The sequence below is a fragment of the Theropithecus gelada genome, chromosome 7a, assembly GCF_003255815.1.
Source record: "Theropithecus gelada isolate Dixy chromosome 7a, Tgel_1.0, whole genome shotgun sequence".
Lineage (NCBI taxonomy): Eukaryota > Metazoa > Chordata > Mammalia > Primates > Cercopithecidae > Theropithecus > Theropithecus gelada.
In genome coordinates this window covers 57,275,958-57,296,875 of record NC_037674.1, presented here as the reverse complement: position 1 = coordinate 57,296,875, position 20,918 = coordinate 57,275,958, and the positions used below count along the sequence as shown (strand labels likewise).

At 45.7% G+C, this 20,918-nt stretch overlaps 1 protein-coding gene across 1 annotated transcript in view; it reads right to left on the bottom strand.

Annotated features, from left to right (window-relative positions):
• Positions 1-6,401, bottom strand: part of IL16 (interleukin 16) — a 136,586-nt gene extending 130,185 nt beyond the window's left edge. Inside the window, exon 1 of the mRNA XM_025390532.1 lies at positions 6,105-6,401. Coding sequence (XP_025246317.1) covers positions 6,105-6,144 — 40 coding nt within the window. The 5' untranslated portion in view covers positions 6,145-6,401. The remainder of the gene's footprint in view (positions 1-6,104) is intronic.
• Positions 6,402-20,918: the final 14,517 nt, after the last annotated feature.

Genomic DNA, 20,918 nt, shown 5'->3' with positions numbered 1-20,918 from the left:
AGGCTGCAGTGAGCCTTGATCACACCACTGCACTCCTTGTTTCAATAAATAAGAAATAAATAAGGAACTGCCCTTTGATTTGTCCTCTCAAAGCACTCCATGCTAAGCTCTCTCATCTGTGTGTCTGCCTTATCCAGTAAGAGAATAAAGCCTTGCTGCCAGGGGCTGTGCCATATCTTTCTTTGTAGCCCTGGTATTGAGCATAGTACCTGACACAAACTGGATGCTAAGTAGCTGTGAGAGGAAGGGATGAGAAGAGGAAGAGAAAGAAGGAAAAAGGCAGGGAGGAAGAAGGGCGGAGGAAGAAGGGCAAAGGAGGAGGGAGAGAAAGATTCTTTGTGATCAGATGTATAGACACAGAGACAATATAGACACATCAACACATGGATCTAACCTGTTACAGGCACATGTATGCATGTGCACACCCTAGTCACAAGAGGCAGGGTTTGCATTGAAAAGAGCACTGGTCCAGGAGTCCAGCAGCCTGAGTTCCTATCCCCTGGGCTACTGCTGACTAGTGTGTGACCTGAGGGAAGCCAGTCCTCTTTCTGAGCATCAGCTTCCTCATCTGTAAAATGGGTTATTATAAGACTTATATAGAATTATCTCACTGCCTGAAATACAGTGGACGTTCAACAAATACCAGCTCTGCCTTCCCTCAGCTCCATCCCACCTGCAGTGCCCCACACACCCTCTGAAATGGGAAGAAAAGAGCAGCAGTGTGCAAGAGCCAGAAATGCCTGTGTCTATACCCTCCCCTTTTCCGCCTCATAACATCATAGCGATTCAGACGGTTGAAAGCACATCCGCCCGACACTACCTGCAATCTATTTTGTGCTGTTTTTATATTCATCTTGCCAGCGAAAGGCACATGCATTGCCTCCAATGCTGTTCTAGTCTGGACTGCAGCAGGAAATATGAGGACAACTCTAATGGGAACAGCTTGGCACCCATCACCGGGCCTTAGCGTCCATGGGGGCTCAGGTGAGGCCCTCAGGATAGACAAGGACATACAAAGCCTCAATACAGTGCTCACCACCCATGGGGCCCCTGCTCCATCTCCTCTGCCCTGACCTGTTTCTAACCTCACTGTCAGAACCCAAAACTGCAACCCTAATCCCAAGCTCAGAGATAGCCAGGACCACTCTCTGTACCTTGTTGCCCTTTAGCCCAGAATAACCCATGGCTTGGTGCTGCTTTCTTGTCCCAGAACCCCCAGCCAACGTCTGCACTTGAACTCATCATGAGGTCTGCTCACCACAGTTGGGGGCCTTTACAGGCAAGGGTTTTGCACCCATGGTCAAAGGAGGACAAAGCAAGTGTCATACTTTATTTAATCAGGTCTTGAAAGTTAGCAACAAGTTGTGTATTATCAGCAAAAAGTGAAAGCAACTGAGAAGGGCACAAGAGAGCTTTATGGGGTGATGATGATGGTAATTTTTTGGGTGGGGGTGGACAAAGTCTCACTGTCACTCAGGCTGGAATGCAGAGTGATACAATCATAGCTCACTACAGACTCAACCTCCCAGACTCAAGCGACCCTCCTGCCTCGGCCTTCCAAGTACCTGGGATTACAGGTGTGCACCGTCACACCCAGCTAATTTTTAATTTTTGTAGAGACGGGGTCTTGCTATGTTGCACAGACTGGTCTTGAACTCCTGGGCATCAGCCATCCCCCATCTCAACCTACGAAAGTGTTGGGATTACAGATGTGAGCCACTGCACCCAGCCTGTGATGATAACATTTTAATGCCTTGCTAGGGGTGTGCTTTACACTGGGGATATACACTTTTCACAGTGAACTGAATGGTGCACTTAGGATACATACATTTCACTGTATGTAAATCTTACCTGAAAGAACAACAGTAAACAAATATTGAAAGTTAGATGTATGATGAAGTCAAGTTCCACCCTGGAAGATTCCCCTGTGTAAGTAAGTGCATACACATAGTCTACCTCCAAAGGGAGACCACCTGTATCCTCATCCTACTTTCTGCTAGAGAAGAAGCCAACGGGGGCCATTTTGGGCCCTTAGGTACTCTTTATTTAATCCCCAACTTATTTGGAAATGCGTTCAAAAAATAAGACGGATAGCCAGGCATGGTGGTTCACTCTTGTAATCCCAGCACTTTAGGATGCTGAGGCAGGGAGGATCACTTGGGGACAGGAGTTCAAGGCCAGCCTGGGCAACATGATAAGCCTTCATGTCTATATTTAAAAAAGAAAAAAATGAGGAAAAAAAAGACAGACGCATGGATGGACAGAGGGATGGAGAGATGGATAGATGTGACAAAGCAAATATAGTAAAATCTTATTTGTAGAACCTAGATAATGGACATAGGTATGTTGACAACAATTCTTTCCTCTTTTCCATATGTTTGAAAATATTTGTGATGATATTTTGGAAAACATAAAATTGAAAGCAAGCCAAGATGTCCATAATATGGGGAATGGTTAAATAAATTACTGCACAGGCATCTGATCTGATTTTCTGAAGTTGGTAAGACTGGTGGTTCAGATAACTTTGTCAGAACTGAGAAGTTATCCACAACCCAACGTCGAGTGGAAGCATCAGCATGTGAGCAGTATGGATATGCAGAAGGCTCACTGTGCTTTTTCAGCTGCATACTGCTTGCTAAGAGTACAGGCATTAGAATGTAATAGACTCGCCTGGGTTCAAATCTGTCCTGCCACTCATCACCTGGTTGAACTCCCTGTGTCTCGTTTTGGTTCACCTGTGAAGTAAAGACAGCAGCATGTACCTCACAGCACTGTAGGTAAGGTCAAATGAGTCAGTGCTCATGAAGGATGGTCCTAAATCAATGCCTAATGCTGAAAGCACCCAGGAAGAGGGAGCTGCTGCTATTACTGAGGGTTTCCAGGGTTCAGGGCAAGGCCCCTCGTAATGACGGATGCACACTCAGGGATTGGCTGCCAGATCCAGATGTGGGGAACAGAGACAACTGGCTGATACACAGGCAGAACCTTGCCCCACCAGCAAAAAGCTCTTATTCCCTTAGCTAACAGGTCACCATAATTTTTTTAAGATGCTGCAAGAAAAACAGACTGGATGGATGTACCCTTATAAAACTCAGTGTCTAGGTTAAGCTGGTAAGATTTGAAACACGTTTCTTTTCCCATCCCTATTCTACAGTTCGCCTGTTTGCTTCTCCATCCCTGCCCCAGCATAACTCCCACATGCCCTTCAGAAAGCAACTCAAATAGCACCTCCTCAGGGAAGCCCCACACTGATCTGCCAGACTAGGCCAGTTCCCCTGGTACAGCCTCCCATAGAACTTAACCCTCTTTGCCGTTATATTTATGTGCATACAGTTGTTTATTTAATGTGTCCCATTAGATCCCCAGAGCCCAGCACAGTGCTTGAAGCAGAGAATATTCTAAATAAATTTGTTGGAAATAAATTCCAGGCTGGGCATAGTGGCCCACCAGCCTGAGCAACATAGGAAGACTCCATCTCTACAAAAAAAATAAAATTTAGCCAGGCATAGTGGCACACTCCTGTAGTCTCAGCTACTAAGGAGGCTGAGGTGGGAGAACTCCTTGAACCCAGGAGGTTGAGGCCATAGTGAGCCATGATCAAGCCACTGCACTCTAGCCTGGGCGACAGATGAGATCCTGTCTCAAAAAAAGAAAGGGAAAAGAAAAGAAAAAAAGCAATGAAAATGAATTCCAAGTGTTTGGGAAAGTGATTTCACTCTTTGTATATTGAAAAGTAAATAGGAAATTAGGAGGAGACAGAGAGTAATAAAACTACATCCAAGTTTGTCCCGGGCAACATTACATAGCTTTTAACTATCAAAGACATATGGCAGTGTCTCATGTGGTTTTACTTTTTTTGCGGGGGGAGAAATGTTGTGGGAGTGTGGGGGAAGGTGTGCAGCAGAATCCTCCTCAAACCCTATGCCCCACCCTCCAGCCCTACGCAGAGCCTCCCTCTGCTTCCCACAGGCCCAGCTCCTCCTTGCTGACAGCTGGCCAAGTCCCAAGGATCCCCAGGTATCTCGATTCATATTTCCCAGCAGGAGTCAAGGCACCTACGGTGGAGACCACAGGACCCAACTATTATTAAGGACACATCCAACCACCATGGCCACATGCTCAGAATCTGCATATGTGAAATAGCAGAGCTGGAGTGTTGTTAGGGGCCATCTCTAGTCCAACACCCTTCCTTCCACTTTATAGACGGGGACACTGAGTCCTAGATACGGAAAGGGGCTTATCCAAAGTCACACTGCTATGCAAGGATTTAACTGGACAGGTGTCCCTGCATGTGAATGCCCAATCTTCTAACAGCCTAACTCAGAGAAAAGAAGGGACTGCATCAAATGTATTGAGTAGATGATGGGGCATCGCCCAGATGAGCTCCTCAACCCTGGACCGAGGCGTTCATTCCCACAGCTGACATAGGGTTGTCTGTGACAACTCACAACTGAGTCCCTCTCCAGAAACTACCTTCAGCCAAAGACAGCTGCCTCGCCCAAGGTTATGCCTGGGTTCCAGGGGCAGCCCACAAGCAATGACTGGTCACTGCAGGGATACAAAACCCCACAGGATCCCCTGGATCTGCTGAGGCCGGTGTTGCAACTGCATCACAGCCCAACTTCTCCATCTGTCTGATTCTGCCTCCCTCACCCCACACTGGTGTTGTTCCCAGAGCACACACCAATGAACTTCGTATGTGCAAATCTCTGTCTCACCATCTGTTACCAGGGAAACGCAACCAAAGGCGGTGCAGCCAGGGTAGGAAGTGGTAAGACCTCCCTGTGAATCAGAGTGAATAAAATGGTTTCACCAAACACTGAGCACCTAGTAAACACCAGGTCAAGTCCCAGCCTCAAAGATCCCCAGTGGAAGTAAATGCATCCATGTCGTCTGCCTCCAAAGGGAGACCACCTGAATGCTCACCCCACTTTCTGCTACACAAAGAGCCAGGGCTACTTTGGGCCCTCAAGTACTCTTTTCTTCATCCTCAAGCCTGTATATCTATGATGGTTGCTGTTTCAGAACAGGGGAGCAGCCTGCTTAGGAGAGCTGACGTGTCCTCTGAATATGTACATGCCATTTGGGTCATTTCACATACTTTATCTTAGTTATTGTTTCTGCCTTCCTGTGAGGCAAGAATTTATGACCACCGTTTTGCAAAGGAGGAAAGTGAGCCTTTGAAAACCTTTTCCCAGATAAAGGAGCCTGTTACCTTCAGAGCCAAGATTCCATCCCAGGTGGCCACGCTCCATGGCCCAGGTTCTTATTCCCTATACCCCACTGCCTTTCTTCAGACTTCAGCAGATGCCTTAATGCAGCCTAAGCAAGTGGATGCCAGGGTTCTAGCCATGTCTTTCTGGAGCTAGAAAAGTCAGAATATGCCTTTGACTTGCTTACTTCTCCTTTTTAAGGAAAACTCTTATGCCAAAGTTGCAATGGACCTGAAGTTTCGCCAGTGTTAACTTTAAAAGTTGGGCAGAAGGGTTAAAACGTTTTGCTCTGATGCCTGTTTATGTTTCCAGAGCAAAGGAAGAAGATCGTAATAAGAAATGCTCTCATCTATTGGGCTGTACCTGCAGGAAGGTAGGGGGTCTGGATGGAGGCCCCTCCCAGTTCTCAGATCTTCTCCAGAGACCTGCGCTCCGTTCACTTCTCCCGGAGCTGAGCAGCTCCCTCTTCCGCTCCGCTTCTGCTGAAACTGGAGCGGAGCTGGTGGGGACCCTGACAGCTACAGCGTTTTAGACACTGATGCCTCTGCCCCATGAAGAGGAAGCCAGGGCACACAGAAAGCCACTGCCCTGGCCAGGGTTCACTCTTATCCCTGGGGGGTCCTGCAATTGCCCTTCCTGAACTCTCTGCCAAGCACATGGTGAGCATTCAGCCAGCCTCTGCAAAGACAGGCATTGTGTCCTACTGCAGCACACATGTGTGCCCCCATACACTTACATGTGTGCACACACACCACTGACACACTCACTCATATACTACACAGTGTGGCCAAAACCATGCTTCCACTCCCCTGGGAGGTCGTCAAGAAGGGTCCACCCCTGCATTCCAACCTCCCCTGAGTTCCCTGGGATAGGAGAAGCAGCTCCACTCACCCTTCTGCCTTCTCGGGAAGACTCTCTTCTGCAAACTCATCACACAGGGTTTGAAGCAGGGAGAGAGAGTTGTCAAAAGTTCCTCCAAACCACGATCAGGGGTCCATGGGAGGGTCGATGGCAGCTTCTCGACTGGGAGTATTTGAATATGAGTTAAAACTACAAAGTAACTCCTCGTTACAACTGTTTTTTTCCTCGGCAGGGAGGGAGAAAAAAAAATCCCTTTCCCTCTGCCAGAAAATCTTTAACGTTTCACAACGGTCGTTTCCAACTCCTGCCCTCCTTGAGAAGCAAATGTGTATAAAGGCAATGTTATTTCACTGAATCAAGCCCTCAGATCATAAGCCTTTTCCTGTACCACAAACAGAAATGTAAAACCTCAAACTTTCCTTTGGACTTGGAGTCTGTTGTGAGAGGGCAGAACACAACCCTTTCTGAGGTCTAATGTATGGAAAATGTGCTGCACTGTTTAGATCATCGCAAGCACTTGAATCTCTGCCCCCCTCTTCTACTGTTTTTTTTTTTTTTTAAATGAGTTCTGGTGTGTTTATGTAATTGCATGGGACAAACACAACACCTAAAATCCTTGCCCAAAGTTGAAGTGATTCATTTTCTCCTTCACACACACCACACACAAACACAGTGCCTGTTTAATCCAAGTGAAAACGCCTTTCATAAAATCTGCAAAGAGCTTGGGCAGAGAGACCCATGGTGAATGCAGCCTGTGTCCCGAGAAGGGCAACTGGGCTCGGGGGAAGGTGGAGGCAGACTTTAATCAACACAAACAGAAGGCGCTCTGACTCCTGCCATGCCAGGACAAAAAAGGGATAAATGAAAAAGGGATTTGGGCTCTGGGTAATGGTGCTGTAAAATGTTTTCAGCCTACTCTATCCAATTTCCTCTGCTTGCCTTCTCATACCAGGACATTTTATTTTTGGACTTGGACAAGATGTACTATTATTTAAAATGACCAATTTGACCGCTGGGTAAATAAATCCTTGGATCACCGTTGGAAAGACCAAAAGAATATACAGTGAGTGGGCAAACAGAACTGAAAACTAAGAAAGTAATATCCACCCCTCTAGTGGAAGAGTGTGATGATTTTCTGGACATAGCAATGTGAGACTGAATGGAAGGGAAAGCCTGCTCTGTTTGATAGAGAGAGAAAAACTTACCAGGAAAGCAAGTGAGACAGATCCTGGTCTAGTCCCTGAGTTATCTGTCACCAGCCAAGGGCCCCAGGTGTTTTTGGGATGGACCCCCTGCCGTGGTGCCTCTGCTACCACTCAGGGCTCCAAAGAATTGTGGCCACTGGCATCACCATCACTCTGCTCAATCCACTGCCGAGACACTGTGACTTTCCTATTCCCTCCGCACCCCTCACCCCCATGCAAACATGCTTTAGATAATCATTTCTCAAGGCAGTGCTACAGGTTGCCAGAGAAACTCTGCTATCAGCACCTGGAGTTAGAACAGCTCCCTGAGAGCCATCATCACCCCTGGGTGAAGGTGGGGACCCCACACTGGCACTTCGTGGCCCTTCCTTACTCTGATTATTGAATGAACTGCCCAGGCTCTGAAACTGCAGGATGCTGCAGCTGTGCCAGGAGCACTGTGAGGGCCAGAAACTGGCCTTGCATGTTAGTGGTACCCAACGGCAGCAACAACAGGCAATAGGCTAGATAAATTCTGGGAATACTCTGCAGATATTAAGATGATGTGAGGCCGGACACCATGGCTAACGTCTGTAATCTCCGCACTTTGGGAGGCCGAGGTGGGTGGATCACCTGAGGTTAGGAGTTCAAGACCAGCCTGGCCAACATGGCGAAACCCCGTTTCTACTAAATATACATAAATTAGCTTGGTGTGGTGGCGTGTGCCTGTAATCCCAGTAGCGTGGGAGGCTGAAGCAGAAGAATTGCTTGAATCTGGGAGGTGGACATTGCAGTGAGCCGAGATCACGCCACTGCACTCCAGCCTGGGTGACAAAGTGAGACTCTGTCTCAAAAAAAAAAAAAAAGAAAAACAAGAAAATAAATTAAGATGATGTGATAAAATAAGATGTATTGCCATAGAAAGATGTGTGCATTGTATTATTAAGTGAATAAAACCACTTATAAAAAACATGATGTACATATGATCCACATACATGAAACAAGATCAGATCTGGAGAATAAAATTGAGGTTTTTTTTTTTTTATTTTCACCATGAGCTTTTCAATATTCCTTTGGGCTTTTCACTTTCAATTCATACCATCTATACAATTATTTAAAAAAAAATAAGTTAAAGCATTGGCTTTAGAATTCTTAAATAGACTTTGTTAAATCAGTAGCAAAGACTATAATATTGAAAACCATGGCTCATAATGATATGAATCAAGTCTTTGACAAAAGTATGATGGACAGAAAAATGGCTTCTCCAGAGATGTCCACATCCTGAACCAGGGAACCTGTGAATATGTTATGTTACATGGCAAGGGGGGATTAAGATTGCAGATGGAATTAATCTTGCTAATTGGCTGACTTCAAAACAAAAGAATCATCCTGGATGATCCAGGCTGGCCTAGAGTACTTGTAAGTATCCGTAAAAGTGGAAGGATGAACTTGGGTCAGTGGCTCACGCCTGTAATCCTCGCACTTTGAAAGGCCAAGGCAGGCAGATCGCCTGAGGTCAGAAGTTCAAGACCAGCCTGACAAACATGGTGAAACCCCATCTCTACTAAAAACACAAAACTTAGCCAGGCATGATGGCATGGACCTATAATCCCAGCTACTGGGGAGGCTGAGGCAGGAGAATCTCTTGAACCCGGGAAGCAGAGGTTGCAGTGAGCTGGGATCACACCATTGCACTACAGCCTAGGCAACAAGCGTGAAACTTCGTCTCAAAAAAAAAAAAAAAAAAAAGTGGAAGGATCAGAGAACCAGATGCCTCAGCAGCCAATATAGTGAGCATGGTCCTGGACAAAGGAGAGACTGACAGGCGACATCTGTAGTGAATTCCAGCAGAGAGGCAACTGTGAGTTGTGTGCACCTTCCAAACACAACAACCCAGCAGGGAAAATCCTGAATTGAGTGAGTTGTTGCCCAGAGGAGACTGTGTTTTATATTAACAGTGGAGGGACGTAGAAGAGGAGGTCAGAAGCAGAGTAAGACTTGAAGATGCTCTTCTGCTGGCTTTAAAGATGCAGGAAGGGGCCATAAGCCAAGGGAATGCAGGTGGCCTCCAGAGGCTGAAAAAGCAAGGAAATGGATTCTCCCTTCCAGTCTCCAGAAAGAAGTGTAATCCTGCTGTCACTTGATTTTAGCCCAGGAAGACCCATGTTGGGCTTCTGACCTCCAGAACTATAAGCTAATAACTTTGCCTTGTTTAAGCCACTAAACTTGTGTGGCTTATCCAGATAAATACATTTGGATTTGTTTTTATTTTGTTTGTTTCTTTGATGCCAAAAGCTTGGCTTTGACTACAAAGAGAAAAGCCTGGAGGACGCAAAGCACAAAATTTATGTCATAAACCATGAACCTGGGAAGAACATGAGATGTTATCTGAGCAGCTTTTTTCTTATCCAAAAGCAGATAAAAGTCTGCCCAGCTGAAGGGAGGGTGACGTTCAAAGGCCACAGGTTGGAGCCTGAGAGGGCCTCTGCCCACTCTGCTCCTTTCCAAGGTCCGCACCAAGAGACAGGGGCCGTCCACACTGGAGAGAAGAGCTCAGAGACCTGTATCCCACTCCCTGCCTGAGATTCTGGGAGAAAAGAGCCTCTTCGAGTGTGAGTCTACACAGGGTAGAAATATTCACCTGGGATACTTAGACAAAGATTCTGGGACACTCTCCTGAGTCTTCCGTTGGGGGTGGGAGTATAGCTGAAAGTTTCCTGTGCCTAGAAGAGGTACCCAGGATTGTCCTGATGTGCCAGCTGCCCCAGGGAGCTCTTGACAGTCAGACGCAGAGGAAGCAGGATGACCTTCATGGATCAGAGAACCAGATGTCTCTGCAGCCCATGTGGTGAGGATGGGACCTCCCTGGACAAAGGAGAGGCTGACAGGTGACATCCTCAGTGAATTCCAGCAGAGAGGCAACCGCGAGTTGTGTGCTCCTTCCAAACACCACCATGCTACACAGCAGCCCAGCAGGGAAAATCCTGAATTGAGTGAATAGTTACCCAGAGGAGACTGTGTTTTAACTTAAGAGTGACTAAATTTACTTTGAATTGACAAAATTAACTTTCCATCACCCACAACAATGGAGATGTAAGAGTTAACATTCAATCACTTAGAAATAAATAAGGTTGCATGTTTGTACATAATTTTTTTTTTGTTAATAGCTTATTGACTATATGCCAATGTTTGAAGAAAGATTATCTCAGGCTAGTGGGATTATTTACTTTTTCTGTATTTGCTAATTTATTTTCTGCCAAAAGAAACATGTTTGTTTCTTGGCAAAAAGGGAGGAAATAGGGCCAGGTATGGTGGCTCATGCCTGTAGTCCCAGCAATTTGGGAGGTGAAGGTGGGAGAATTGCTTGAACCCTGGGGTTCGAGACCAGTCTGGGCAATATAGCAAAACCCCATCTCTTAAAATATATACATATAAAATATATATATATAAAATATATATAACATGTAAATAAGCATATATTTATATATAAATATACATAATATATAAAATATATCACATAAATATATATAATATATAAAATATATAATGTGTATATATATTTAAAAAGAGTGGGGAGGGGATATATATTTGTATAAAATTATGGGAAGCCCTAGTCCTTGGGAGGCCAGAACTATGCATACATGAAGAGATTGTATTCTCAGTGAGGAGATCTTTGTTTTGTTCACTGATTTATCCCAAGTGCCTAGAACGATGCCTGGCACATAGTAGATGCTCAAGAAATATTTGTTGAATGACATCCTCAACTAATTCACATGCCTCTAAGACAACCTAGATGTCTAGTTTCCAGCATTGATGACAAGCTTCTATCTTATTCTGTATGTTCCTAGGGACTTTGGTGGGAAGATCAGGCGGCTACATTGGGAATCACTAGCCAGACACCATGTCTTTTGAAGTTAACATTTCCAAGCTTGCAGCGGTGTTGAAATTAAGCTAGAGCTGTGAACCTGTTGCTTTTGGCCTCTTGGCTAAGGAATCTTATGCACGTGTGTCTCCGATGAAAGGTCTTTGACACTGACTTCTGAGTTTCTACCCCCAGCCCCAGGAAGAGGCCCCAAAGCACCAGGCTTCTTTGCACAACTCCTTCCTCTCTAGACTATGTCCCTCAACCTGGAAGAATCGGTGGGGGTCAAACGGCACCATCCCAATTATAACCACAAATTAGAAAAGCTGGAAAGCTGGAATGAGCGTTGGGTGGTTGGGGAGAAACCACTTTTGGGGAGGTCTTCTCTCTATTTCCTTCATTCTTTCTATGTGACCTCTTACCATACAGAAACCCAAATCCTTGCCATCCTTCCCCTGCATAAAAGGAGCTGAGGGAGCAGCTTTGTGTTACACCAAGTGTCTACAACAACGAATGAAAGGTCCTGCCTCTTACCAGTTAAACCACCTTGGGAAAGACATAACTTCAGCCACACATACACATTCCAGTTTCTGTTCCCCTCTTGGCCTTTGACTGTGCCTCCATTAGCAGCACCCCTTACTGGCCCCTAGCACTGAGAGTTTGTTGGTGTTCCCCACACACTCCACAGTCCCTTGGACTGTTCTCCCTTCAAATGATCGGGTCCCCTTCCTCAGCTACTCCTTGTGGCCCCCAGCCCCTCAGGGCTATGGACACAGATGCTTCCAGTTGCTACTGGGTCCTCCCCAGCCCTGAGCTGATTGTGACGGGGCTGCCAAGATGTTGGGGGGCTCAGAGAGTTTGTCAGGCGAGGCCCACAGTGACCCACACTGCTGTGGGCACAGGATCTACTGTGCCTGGAATGAGCCCTGAGTCTTCCCAGGTCTCATGTATTGACCTGGTCTGCCAAGCCTGCCTCCCACTGCTGTTGCCTGGCCTGTGCCTTCCCTGGTGGGCCTGAGCCCACCCTATACCCTGCCTCTCGGCTGTATGTTCCCTCTTGTTTAGTGGCCTCTAACGTACAGACTGGCCTGTATAGTCAGCCCCTATTTCATTCTCCCAAAGCCACAAGCTACTGCCCCTACCAGATTCAGCACAGGCCACTTCTGTGGGGCAGACAGCCCAAATCCAGTCCAACTGCACCACTCCCTGTTATATAATGGATTCATAGTGTTCCCGAGGGGTCAGACCTACAGCAGCCCCGGGACCAGTTCCCACAGCTGACTTCCTCCCATTTCCCATTGCCTGGACCTCTGAGTTCCCAGCTGATGCTGTCAAATCACATTTAACACTTAAGGAGCTGAGCCAGTGCCTGCCAGCATCATCCCAAGATCACAGACCTGTAAAACTTGGCTTTTTCATTCTCCATTGAGGCCTTGTGTAGCAAATGGCCTGCAACATCTTCCAGGCCCTGTCATCAGAAGAGCCAGCATTATCTCTCAAACCCTTGGCCACGTCCCACACATTCCCATGGAGAGCTGCCACACTGCATGGAATGACATGTGACAACTTACATGACAGTGACCCCATGGGAGATGGAGCTGGCTCAGAAAATGCCAGTAAACTATTTTTCAGTCTAATGTGTAATCATTAACCCCAATGCCTTCAACTCCACAGATGGTAAGTTCACCTAAAAATCAATGTTCTTATTCAACTAGCTCATTAGTTTTAAAATGTTCACTGCCTTCATCATTTATTTTTGCATTCAGAACATTATAGAGACAGGCCATTATACCAATTTATGGATTTTTAAACAGTTTATTATTTTTCAACATTCACGTGAAGGACAAATTGAGCCTCATTCAACATTCAAAGAAGGGCAAAAGCACAGACTGGTTTTTCTAACCTGGGAGATCTGGAAATCCCAAATCTCAGAAAAAAGTCCTGAAATTTCATCCAGTCATCTGTAATAGTGCTAGAAACCACAAAACCTGCTTAACTATTAACCGCCTAACGATGATGATCAATACTCGTACGCCTCACACATTACAAAGAACTACTCTATCGCCATGACATCGTTTAATCCTCAGAGTTTCCCCATTGCATGGACGTGGAAATATAGGCCCACAGAGGTTGGGAGACTTCCTTGGGGTCACAGATTTAAGAAATGATGGAAGTAGGACTTATGCCCAATATTCTTATGCTAGGACCAGAAAACTACCAATTACAGATTCTCAACCAAGAACTAAGTAGATGCATCAGTGAAAAGGACCTATCTCACCTGTGCCCAGAAGGAAAGGCAATAATCTTTGGTATCCACTCCAAGCCTTGAGTGATCATAGTCATGGAACCATGAAAATCAGAGCTGGAAGAACTTAGGGATGAGTTGATCCATGTGATTTGCAAACTTTGAAGAGGACCAGATCTCTTTTTACAAATAACATCTCACATGAGACACCAATGACTAAAACAGGTAAATGTGAAGTTGTTCTGGTTGAAAGCAAGGTGGCAAGTCTGCTGCCCTGCCCCCAGCCTCCTCTCCTCAGCAGCCCCCTGGAGCTCTGTTGAGCACATTAGGAAGACCCTTGTCCTAAACCAGCCCACTCATCATACACACCGGGACACTGAGGCCTAGAGGGAAGAATGATGTGCTCAAGGACAAAGAATCTCAGAAACAGCGAGAGTCATACAGGCCACCAATGCCAATCGCTCTGCCACCAGCACCCATCTCAACCATCCACGGCGATGGCTGATGAATGAAGAACTCACTTCTTCGTCCTGCTGTGACCAGTCTGCTGCATACTAAGACTAGAAAGAGACCCTCTGCTCAAAGTCTCCTTTGTCCACAGCGGCTCCCAAGCAGGCAGACATTTCAGCAAATTACAGATAGGTAAAGCTTGCTTTATCAATTTTTCATGCACTTAGTACTTTTTTTTTTTTTTTTTTTGAGCCGGGGTCTTGCTGTGTCGCCCAGGCTGGGGTGCAGTGGCGTGTTCTCGGCTCCCGGCAAAATCCGCCCCCCGGGTTNGGGAGACCAGAATGGGTAAGCCATGTTCCTGCCCTCCAGCAACACTCTCATCTATCCTCACAGGACTGACTCAAGCCCTTGCTCTTTTTCTCCAGTTTCTTCCCAAATCAAGACTGGTAGACTAAACCCAGTGACTCCCAGACTTCAGGGCCTATGGCTCTCCTTTCTGGACTATATCTTATCTTTTCTCTCTAGGGATGAAGTGTGCTTATTCTGCTCTAGTAGTCCCCTTCAATTTAATATATCAGCCACCAGCTGCCCTAAGTTCTATATGATAGTATGATACTCTAGACTGGGCCTGAACAGTGAGAGATAAAGAGATCATATGAATAATTGTAATGAACAGCAATGATAATGGTGATGGTGGGGATGATGGTGATGACAATGACAGTGGTGGCTATACTAGTAATGATGATAATGAGAGTGGTGGTGGTGACAATGATAATGATGATTGTGATGATGATAATGATGGTGAAGATGATGTTGATAAGAATGGTAGTGGTAATCATGATGATGACGGTGGTGGTGGTGATGATGGTGTCATGATGATAGTGATCATAGTGATGGTAGTAGTAGTGATGATGGCAATGATGGTGGTGGTTATGACGATGGTGATCATGGTAGTGGTGAAAATAGTGATGATGGTGGTGGTGGTGGTTATGATGAGGAGGATGATAGTGATGATGGTGTGGTGGTGGTTGTTGGTGGTGTTTATGATGGTGATGATGGTGGTGGTGGTGGTGGTGGTGTTGGTGGTGGTGGTGGTTATGATGGTGATGACGGTGATGGTAGTGATGGCAGCTACCATTTCCTGAGCATTTACTCTGTGCCAGGCATTGTGCTAATCATTTCACCTGTATTACCTCTCTGAATTAAGGCATATTGTGGTCAGCATCACATTGTAGAATGCCATCTAAGTTTGGTTATCTCCTCCAAACTAGACAACAGCAGGGAAGAAACTGACAAATATCAATTGATACTTATGGCCACTATCTGGCTGACTGACTGACTATGGAGACTCATCTGGATTGTCTGTTGTAGTAAAGGAAAAAAGTAAAGTGACTCCAATACCAGCCCATATAGGGACCCAAGAAGCAATAGGGGACCCAGAGAGTAACAAATGGCACCCAGGAATGACTTAGAACCAGAACTAACATGAAAGTCCTGGGTTAAGCCCTGGGGCATTATATCTTTGCTCCTCCTTGATGTGGAGATAAGCAAGTAATAAGTACATCATTTGGAAGATGGTAAGTAAGTTCTGCTCTTCCTACCTTAAGTCAGTTTCGTCTTGCAGAAATTACGGAGTTGTACTAGCTAGGAAAACCTGGAGGAGGCAGAGGCTTGGCTGGAATGCTGAGTATTCCAGTTCATGCTGCCGCAGATTGCTAAGCCAGGGGGGACAAAGGACTGTTGTCTGAATTCCACCTCTCCAAGGGAAACTGAATGTGTTTGGATGGATGTCAACCAGAAAAAGGCCAATGGTTCACCCAAGGCCGGGTCTACTCACTGAGGCAGTTTAAAGAGCAGAGAGTTAGCACAAAAGGCCAGAGCTCTGTTCTCAAGGAAGGCCCCAGAGTCAAGTTGCAAAGATCAGATCTCAGCCCTATGTCCAAAAGTGGTGACTGCAGAACTAAGAACACAGTGTGGGGGTAGACTGGATAACTTAAAGTCCAGGCGTGAGCTCAAGGGAGAGAAGACCTCCAACAATGAGAACACAGACTAGACCTCATAGAGGGGATGACATTAGGCTTAGCCTCAGAGGTATTTCCAGTCCCCCCAGGATGCCTTCTCAACTCCTTCCAGGTCATCCCACCCTTTTCTCTTCCTTTACATTGACCACAGAGCCAGAAGAAATCAGTAGTGAGGCTGTCAAGTTCTGGAGGCTCCCCCAGATCAGCCCCACTGTAAGCTTGGAACTCACTTGGGTTAGTGACTCTATGTTTCCACCATCTGCAGTGGACACACCACCACTGTAGGCTTGAAGCTTATATGGGCTGCTGGCTCCATGCCTGCAACAACTGCAGTGGACACAACACCACTGTTGGCTTAGAACTCACTCGGGTTGCTATCTCCATGCCTGCACCATCTGCTGTGGACACAGTGGACATAGCACCACTGTAGGCTTGGAGCTCACTTGTATTGCTGTCTCCATGTCTGCACAATACACAGTGGACACAGCCCCACTGCAGGCTAGGAGCTCCTACTCAGGTTGCTCTCTCTGTGTCTCCACCATTTCTGCTCTAACAGCTCCACTGTTTCTCTAGAGGCATTTTTCCACCTTTCCTCCTCCTTCCACTGTTCCTTCTTCCTCTGCCCCTTAAATTAGCCTGTTCCTGTCCTTGCCCTTTTCAAGAATCTCATTTGCAGCTGACACCCATCCTGCACGGCTAAGGAATCAAGGGAAAGGCTCACCTAGAGCCCTGTGACTGAGCTCTCCTCCTTGGAGCCTCCTGTTGTCATCTTGCTGTTTTGACCAGTGCTATTACTTTCCATCAGCCATCCTCCTCCCACCCTGGTCCCTGAAAGGCCTGAGCCCAGATGCTTTGCCTCCAGCGTATTGACCATTCACTCACACAAGTGAAACTTCCTACTCACCTAATAGCTTGAGAAGTTGTTCTAGCCCCCAATCACACTGTTAGATGGTCATAGAACATGCTGCCTGCATCTCTCCTCTTTCCATGAGACCACACTGGTAACAATTGTCACAAAATCAAAGCTTAGAAGGCCAAAGTAGGCAGATTGTTTGAGTTCAGGAGTTCAAGATCAGCCTGGGCAACATAGTGAGATCCCCATCTCTGAAAAAAATATTAACTGAGCATGGTAACATGCACCAGTAGTCCCAGCTACTCTGGAGACTGAGGTGGGAGGATTACTTGAGCCCTGGAGGTCGAAGCTGTAGTGAGCTGTGATTGTGCCACTGCAATCCAGCCTAGGTGACAGAGTGAGCCCCATCTCAAAAAATAAGAAGAAAGAAAGAAAAATCAAGGCTCAGATGCCATCTATGTTGTCCTCATTTCTCTGACGCATTAGATTTCAATTCTGTAACCAAAAAGAACAACCTTCATTTCTTCCCAAGATGCATGCAGTAGTCAGCAAAGAGCAACTGAATGGCTGCTGGGCTTCTGTCCTCAAAACCTCTCTATTGGAGACTGATGGAGGGGACAGAAACAAGTACATTACAGTGAGGTGGTTTGGGGGATAAAGCTCAGCCCTGGGAGATGTGGGAGCACAGAGGAAGGCACAGACCCTGCTGAGTTAGATCAGATAAACGCTGGATAGACGAATGAGTTTACTCTGAACTTTGGGTGAGTTGGCCAGCTGGAAAAGGGTGGTGGGCATGTTTGAGTTACAGGCATCAGTATGCACCATGGTACAGGGACAGGAAACAGGAGGATGAGGTCAGGGAACCACAGTCTAATATATCAAGAATATTTCTGAGTCCCTGTGCTTTCTCTGCTAGCACCATTACCATATTCCCCATCACCCAACCCAGATAGCTACAATCTATTCCTGACTCCTTTTTTTTTCCTTATCTCAACTTTCAGGTCAAGTCCTGACAGTTACATTTTCTTTATTTCTTTTATTAGTATTATTTGAGACAGTCTTGTGCTTTCACTCAGGCTGGAGTGTGGGGGCTCGAGCTCGGCTCACTGCAACTTTTGCCTCCCAGGTTCAAGTGATTCTGGTGCCTCAGCCTCACTAGTAGCTGGGATTACAGGTGCACACCACCATAACTGGTTAATTTTTCTTGTATTTTTAGTAGGGATGGGGTTGCGCCATGTTGGCCAGGCTGGTCTTGAACTCCTGACCTCAAGCAATCTGCCCACCTCAACTTCCCAAAGTGCTGAGATTACAGGCATAAGCCATTGTTCCTGGCCCCTGACAGTTATATATTCTAAATATCTCTCAGACTCACTGACTTCTCTGCCACTTCCTGGCTTAGAAATTCATACTATTTAGCCAGAATAACCCAAGAGTCTCCTAATTTCTCTTACCTTTATCCAGTCTTACTCTTCTCAAATTCATCCTCTCTCATAACCATAGAAATCTGACCTTTTGGCCAGGCACAGTGGCTCACACCTGTATCCCAACACTTTAAGAGAAGAGACTGGGGTAGGAAGATTGCTTGAGACCAGGAATTCAAGACCAGCCTGGGCAATATAGGGAGACCCTCTCTCAAGAAAGAAGAAGAAGGAAGAGGAAGAGGAGGAGGGGGAGAAATCTCACCTTTATATTTGCCACTGAACACTCCTCTGAGAGACTATATAAACTATCTGAAAAAATCCCAAACCTTCTGAACAAGGCATACAAGCCTTTATATAACTAAGCCCTGCCTACTTGCTTCAAATGCCAGGCTCCAGCAAAGTCGTTTCACTGCTGTCTGTCACCTCCATGCTTTTGTGCATCTGTCCCCTCTCTTCCTTTACCTTTCTCACCCTTTTATTGCCAGCTCAGGGATCACCCTTCTAAAATTCTCCTTTGAATGCTCCCCACCACCGATATAATTCATGCCCCTTTCCCACGCTACTAAGATTCTCTGCATATTTCTAATGCTGGGCTTTCTCTGTAATTATTTGTTGATATGTCCATCTTCTCCACTGGGTTGTGAACACATTGAGGCCAAAAACTAGCTCTTATTCATCTTTGTGTTCCCTGATCTAACTCAATGTCTGGCATCCAGCGAAGACTCAAAATTGCCTAAACTAATTAAATAATGGCATTGGTGACTGATACTTCTAGTTACTAAAATAATGAATGCAGAGAAAACAACAGGAATGATGAGGAAGATGATGAGCTCAGTTTGGACATATGGTTTGGAGCATCTGTGGGCTACAGAGAGTAGAGATGCCCGATGGGCATATGGATGCAGGAACTGGAGAGGTCAGGAGAGAGATCTGGGATGGGGATAGAAATATGAATATCATCAGCGTATAGAAAGTAGTTGAAGTCAAAGGTTCTGATTTAAAATAATATAGAAAGCACAGTAAGAAAAATGGCCTAAGTTCTGATTCAAGCAGCAGAGACAGAATAAAACAAAAATAACAACAATACCAAAAAAAAAAAAATGGACTGAGCACGAAGCCTTATAAAATTTCAACATTGAAGAAACAAGCAATGGAAAAGACATCCCACAGAGATGCAACACCAAGACAGAGAAGAGACTGAAGAAAGATAAAATTAAGAAAGTTTCAACACAGAAGCCAAGGGGAAGGGAGGATATATTTTGCATGTTGTTCAGTCTTTGCTGGTTTTGGAACAAAATAAATAAACCCTAAGAACCTTTGGCAAATTCATTCGGCCTTCCCTCTCTCTTGCAGGAAAGACTAGTATTCAGCATTCCCTTGAATTAAATAGCTGTAATTTCTAGGGTGCTAAGAAAGAATGTTTTGGGGCAGAGTAGATGGACATAACTGAGAATCTGTTCAGCATTTCCATTGACTTCCCAAGCCTAGTGCTAATTTGTACAGCCCAGAGTCCATTTCCCATAATTTGAAATCCCTGTGTATTTGAATAGAAATATAATCCACATGTTCATGATTCATTTGCACTTTATGTAACCAAATGTTGGCCTGTAGCTGTTTGATGTCCAAGAGACCATCTGAAAAGTCTTTGCAGCCAGAAGTCATGAGTTGCCAAGAAAATTAAGAGGAGAAAAACCTCAGCCAGCCCTATCTATAATCCAAGGCAGTCGGCAGGAAACGAATAGGTACAGTGTGAAAGACAGAGCATTCAAGCTGCCAATTGTTAGATCAGATCCATGTTCTCTGTCTCAAGTTCCAGCCACTTGATGCTAAAGAAGCCACATCAACACACAGGCAACGCCTGGAGATGCATTGTCATTAATTTAACAGATTGGTTACTGTTGGATATTTAGGTCATTTCCAATTTTGATATTATAAATTAAGCTAAAACAAAAATCTTGGTTGATAAATTTTTGCCAACATCTCTTTATTTATTTACTTTTTCAAATAGGGTCTCACTCTGTCACTCAGGTGGGAGTGCAGTTGTGCTGTCTCCATTCACTGCAACCTCTGCCTCCTGGGCTCAAGCAATCCACCTGCTTCAGCCTCATGAGTAGCTGGGACTACAGGTGTGTTCCACCACACCCGGCTAATTGCCGTCTCTTATTATGCACTGAGTCAGACGTGGCTCCTCGTGGTCGAGGGGACTATCATCATAGAACAGCAGTCACCAAATATTTCCTTAACAGGCCAAAGTGTAAGGCAAAGTATAGGCTTGCAGACTATAGCATCTCAGTTGCAACTCCTCAACTCTGCCACTATAGCACAAAAAGCAGTCACAGACAGTATGCAAATGATGAGCTTGGCTTTTGTAAATAAATCCAACTTTATTTACAAAAACAGGCAGAAGGGTCCAGGTGCAGTGGTTCATGCCTGTAATCCCAGCACTTTGGGGGGCCAAGGCTGACGGATTGCTGGAGGTCAGGAGTTCAAGACCAGCCTGGCCAAGATAGTGAAACCCTATCTCTATTAAAAATACACACACAAAAAAAAATTAGCTAGGTGTGGTGATGCATGCCTGTAGTCCTAGATACTCAGGAGGCTGAGGCATGAGAATTGCTTGAACCTGGGAGGAGAGGTTGCAGTGAGCCGAGATCGTGCCATTGCACTCCAGCCTGGGTGACAGAGTGAGACCCTGTCTCAAATAAATAAATAAATAGGCAGAAGGCTGTAGGCTGTATTTGGCCAGTGGCCAATACTTTGTCAACTGCTGATCTGAAAAGTCAAGTTACCTGCCTTCTATGTACCAGT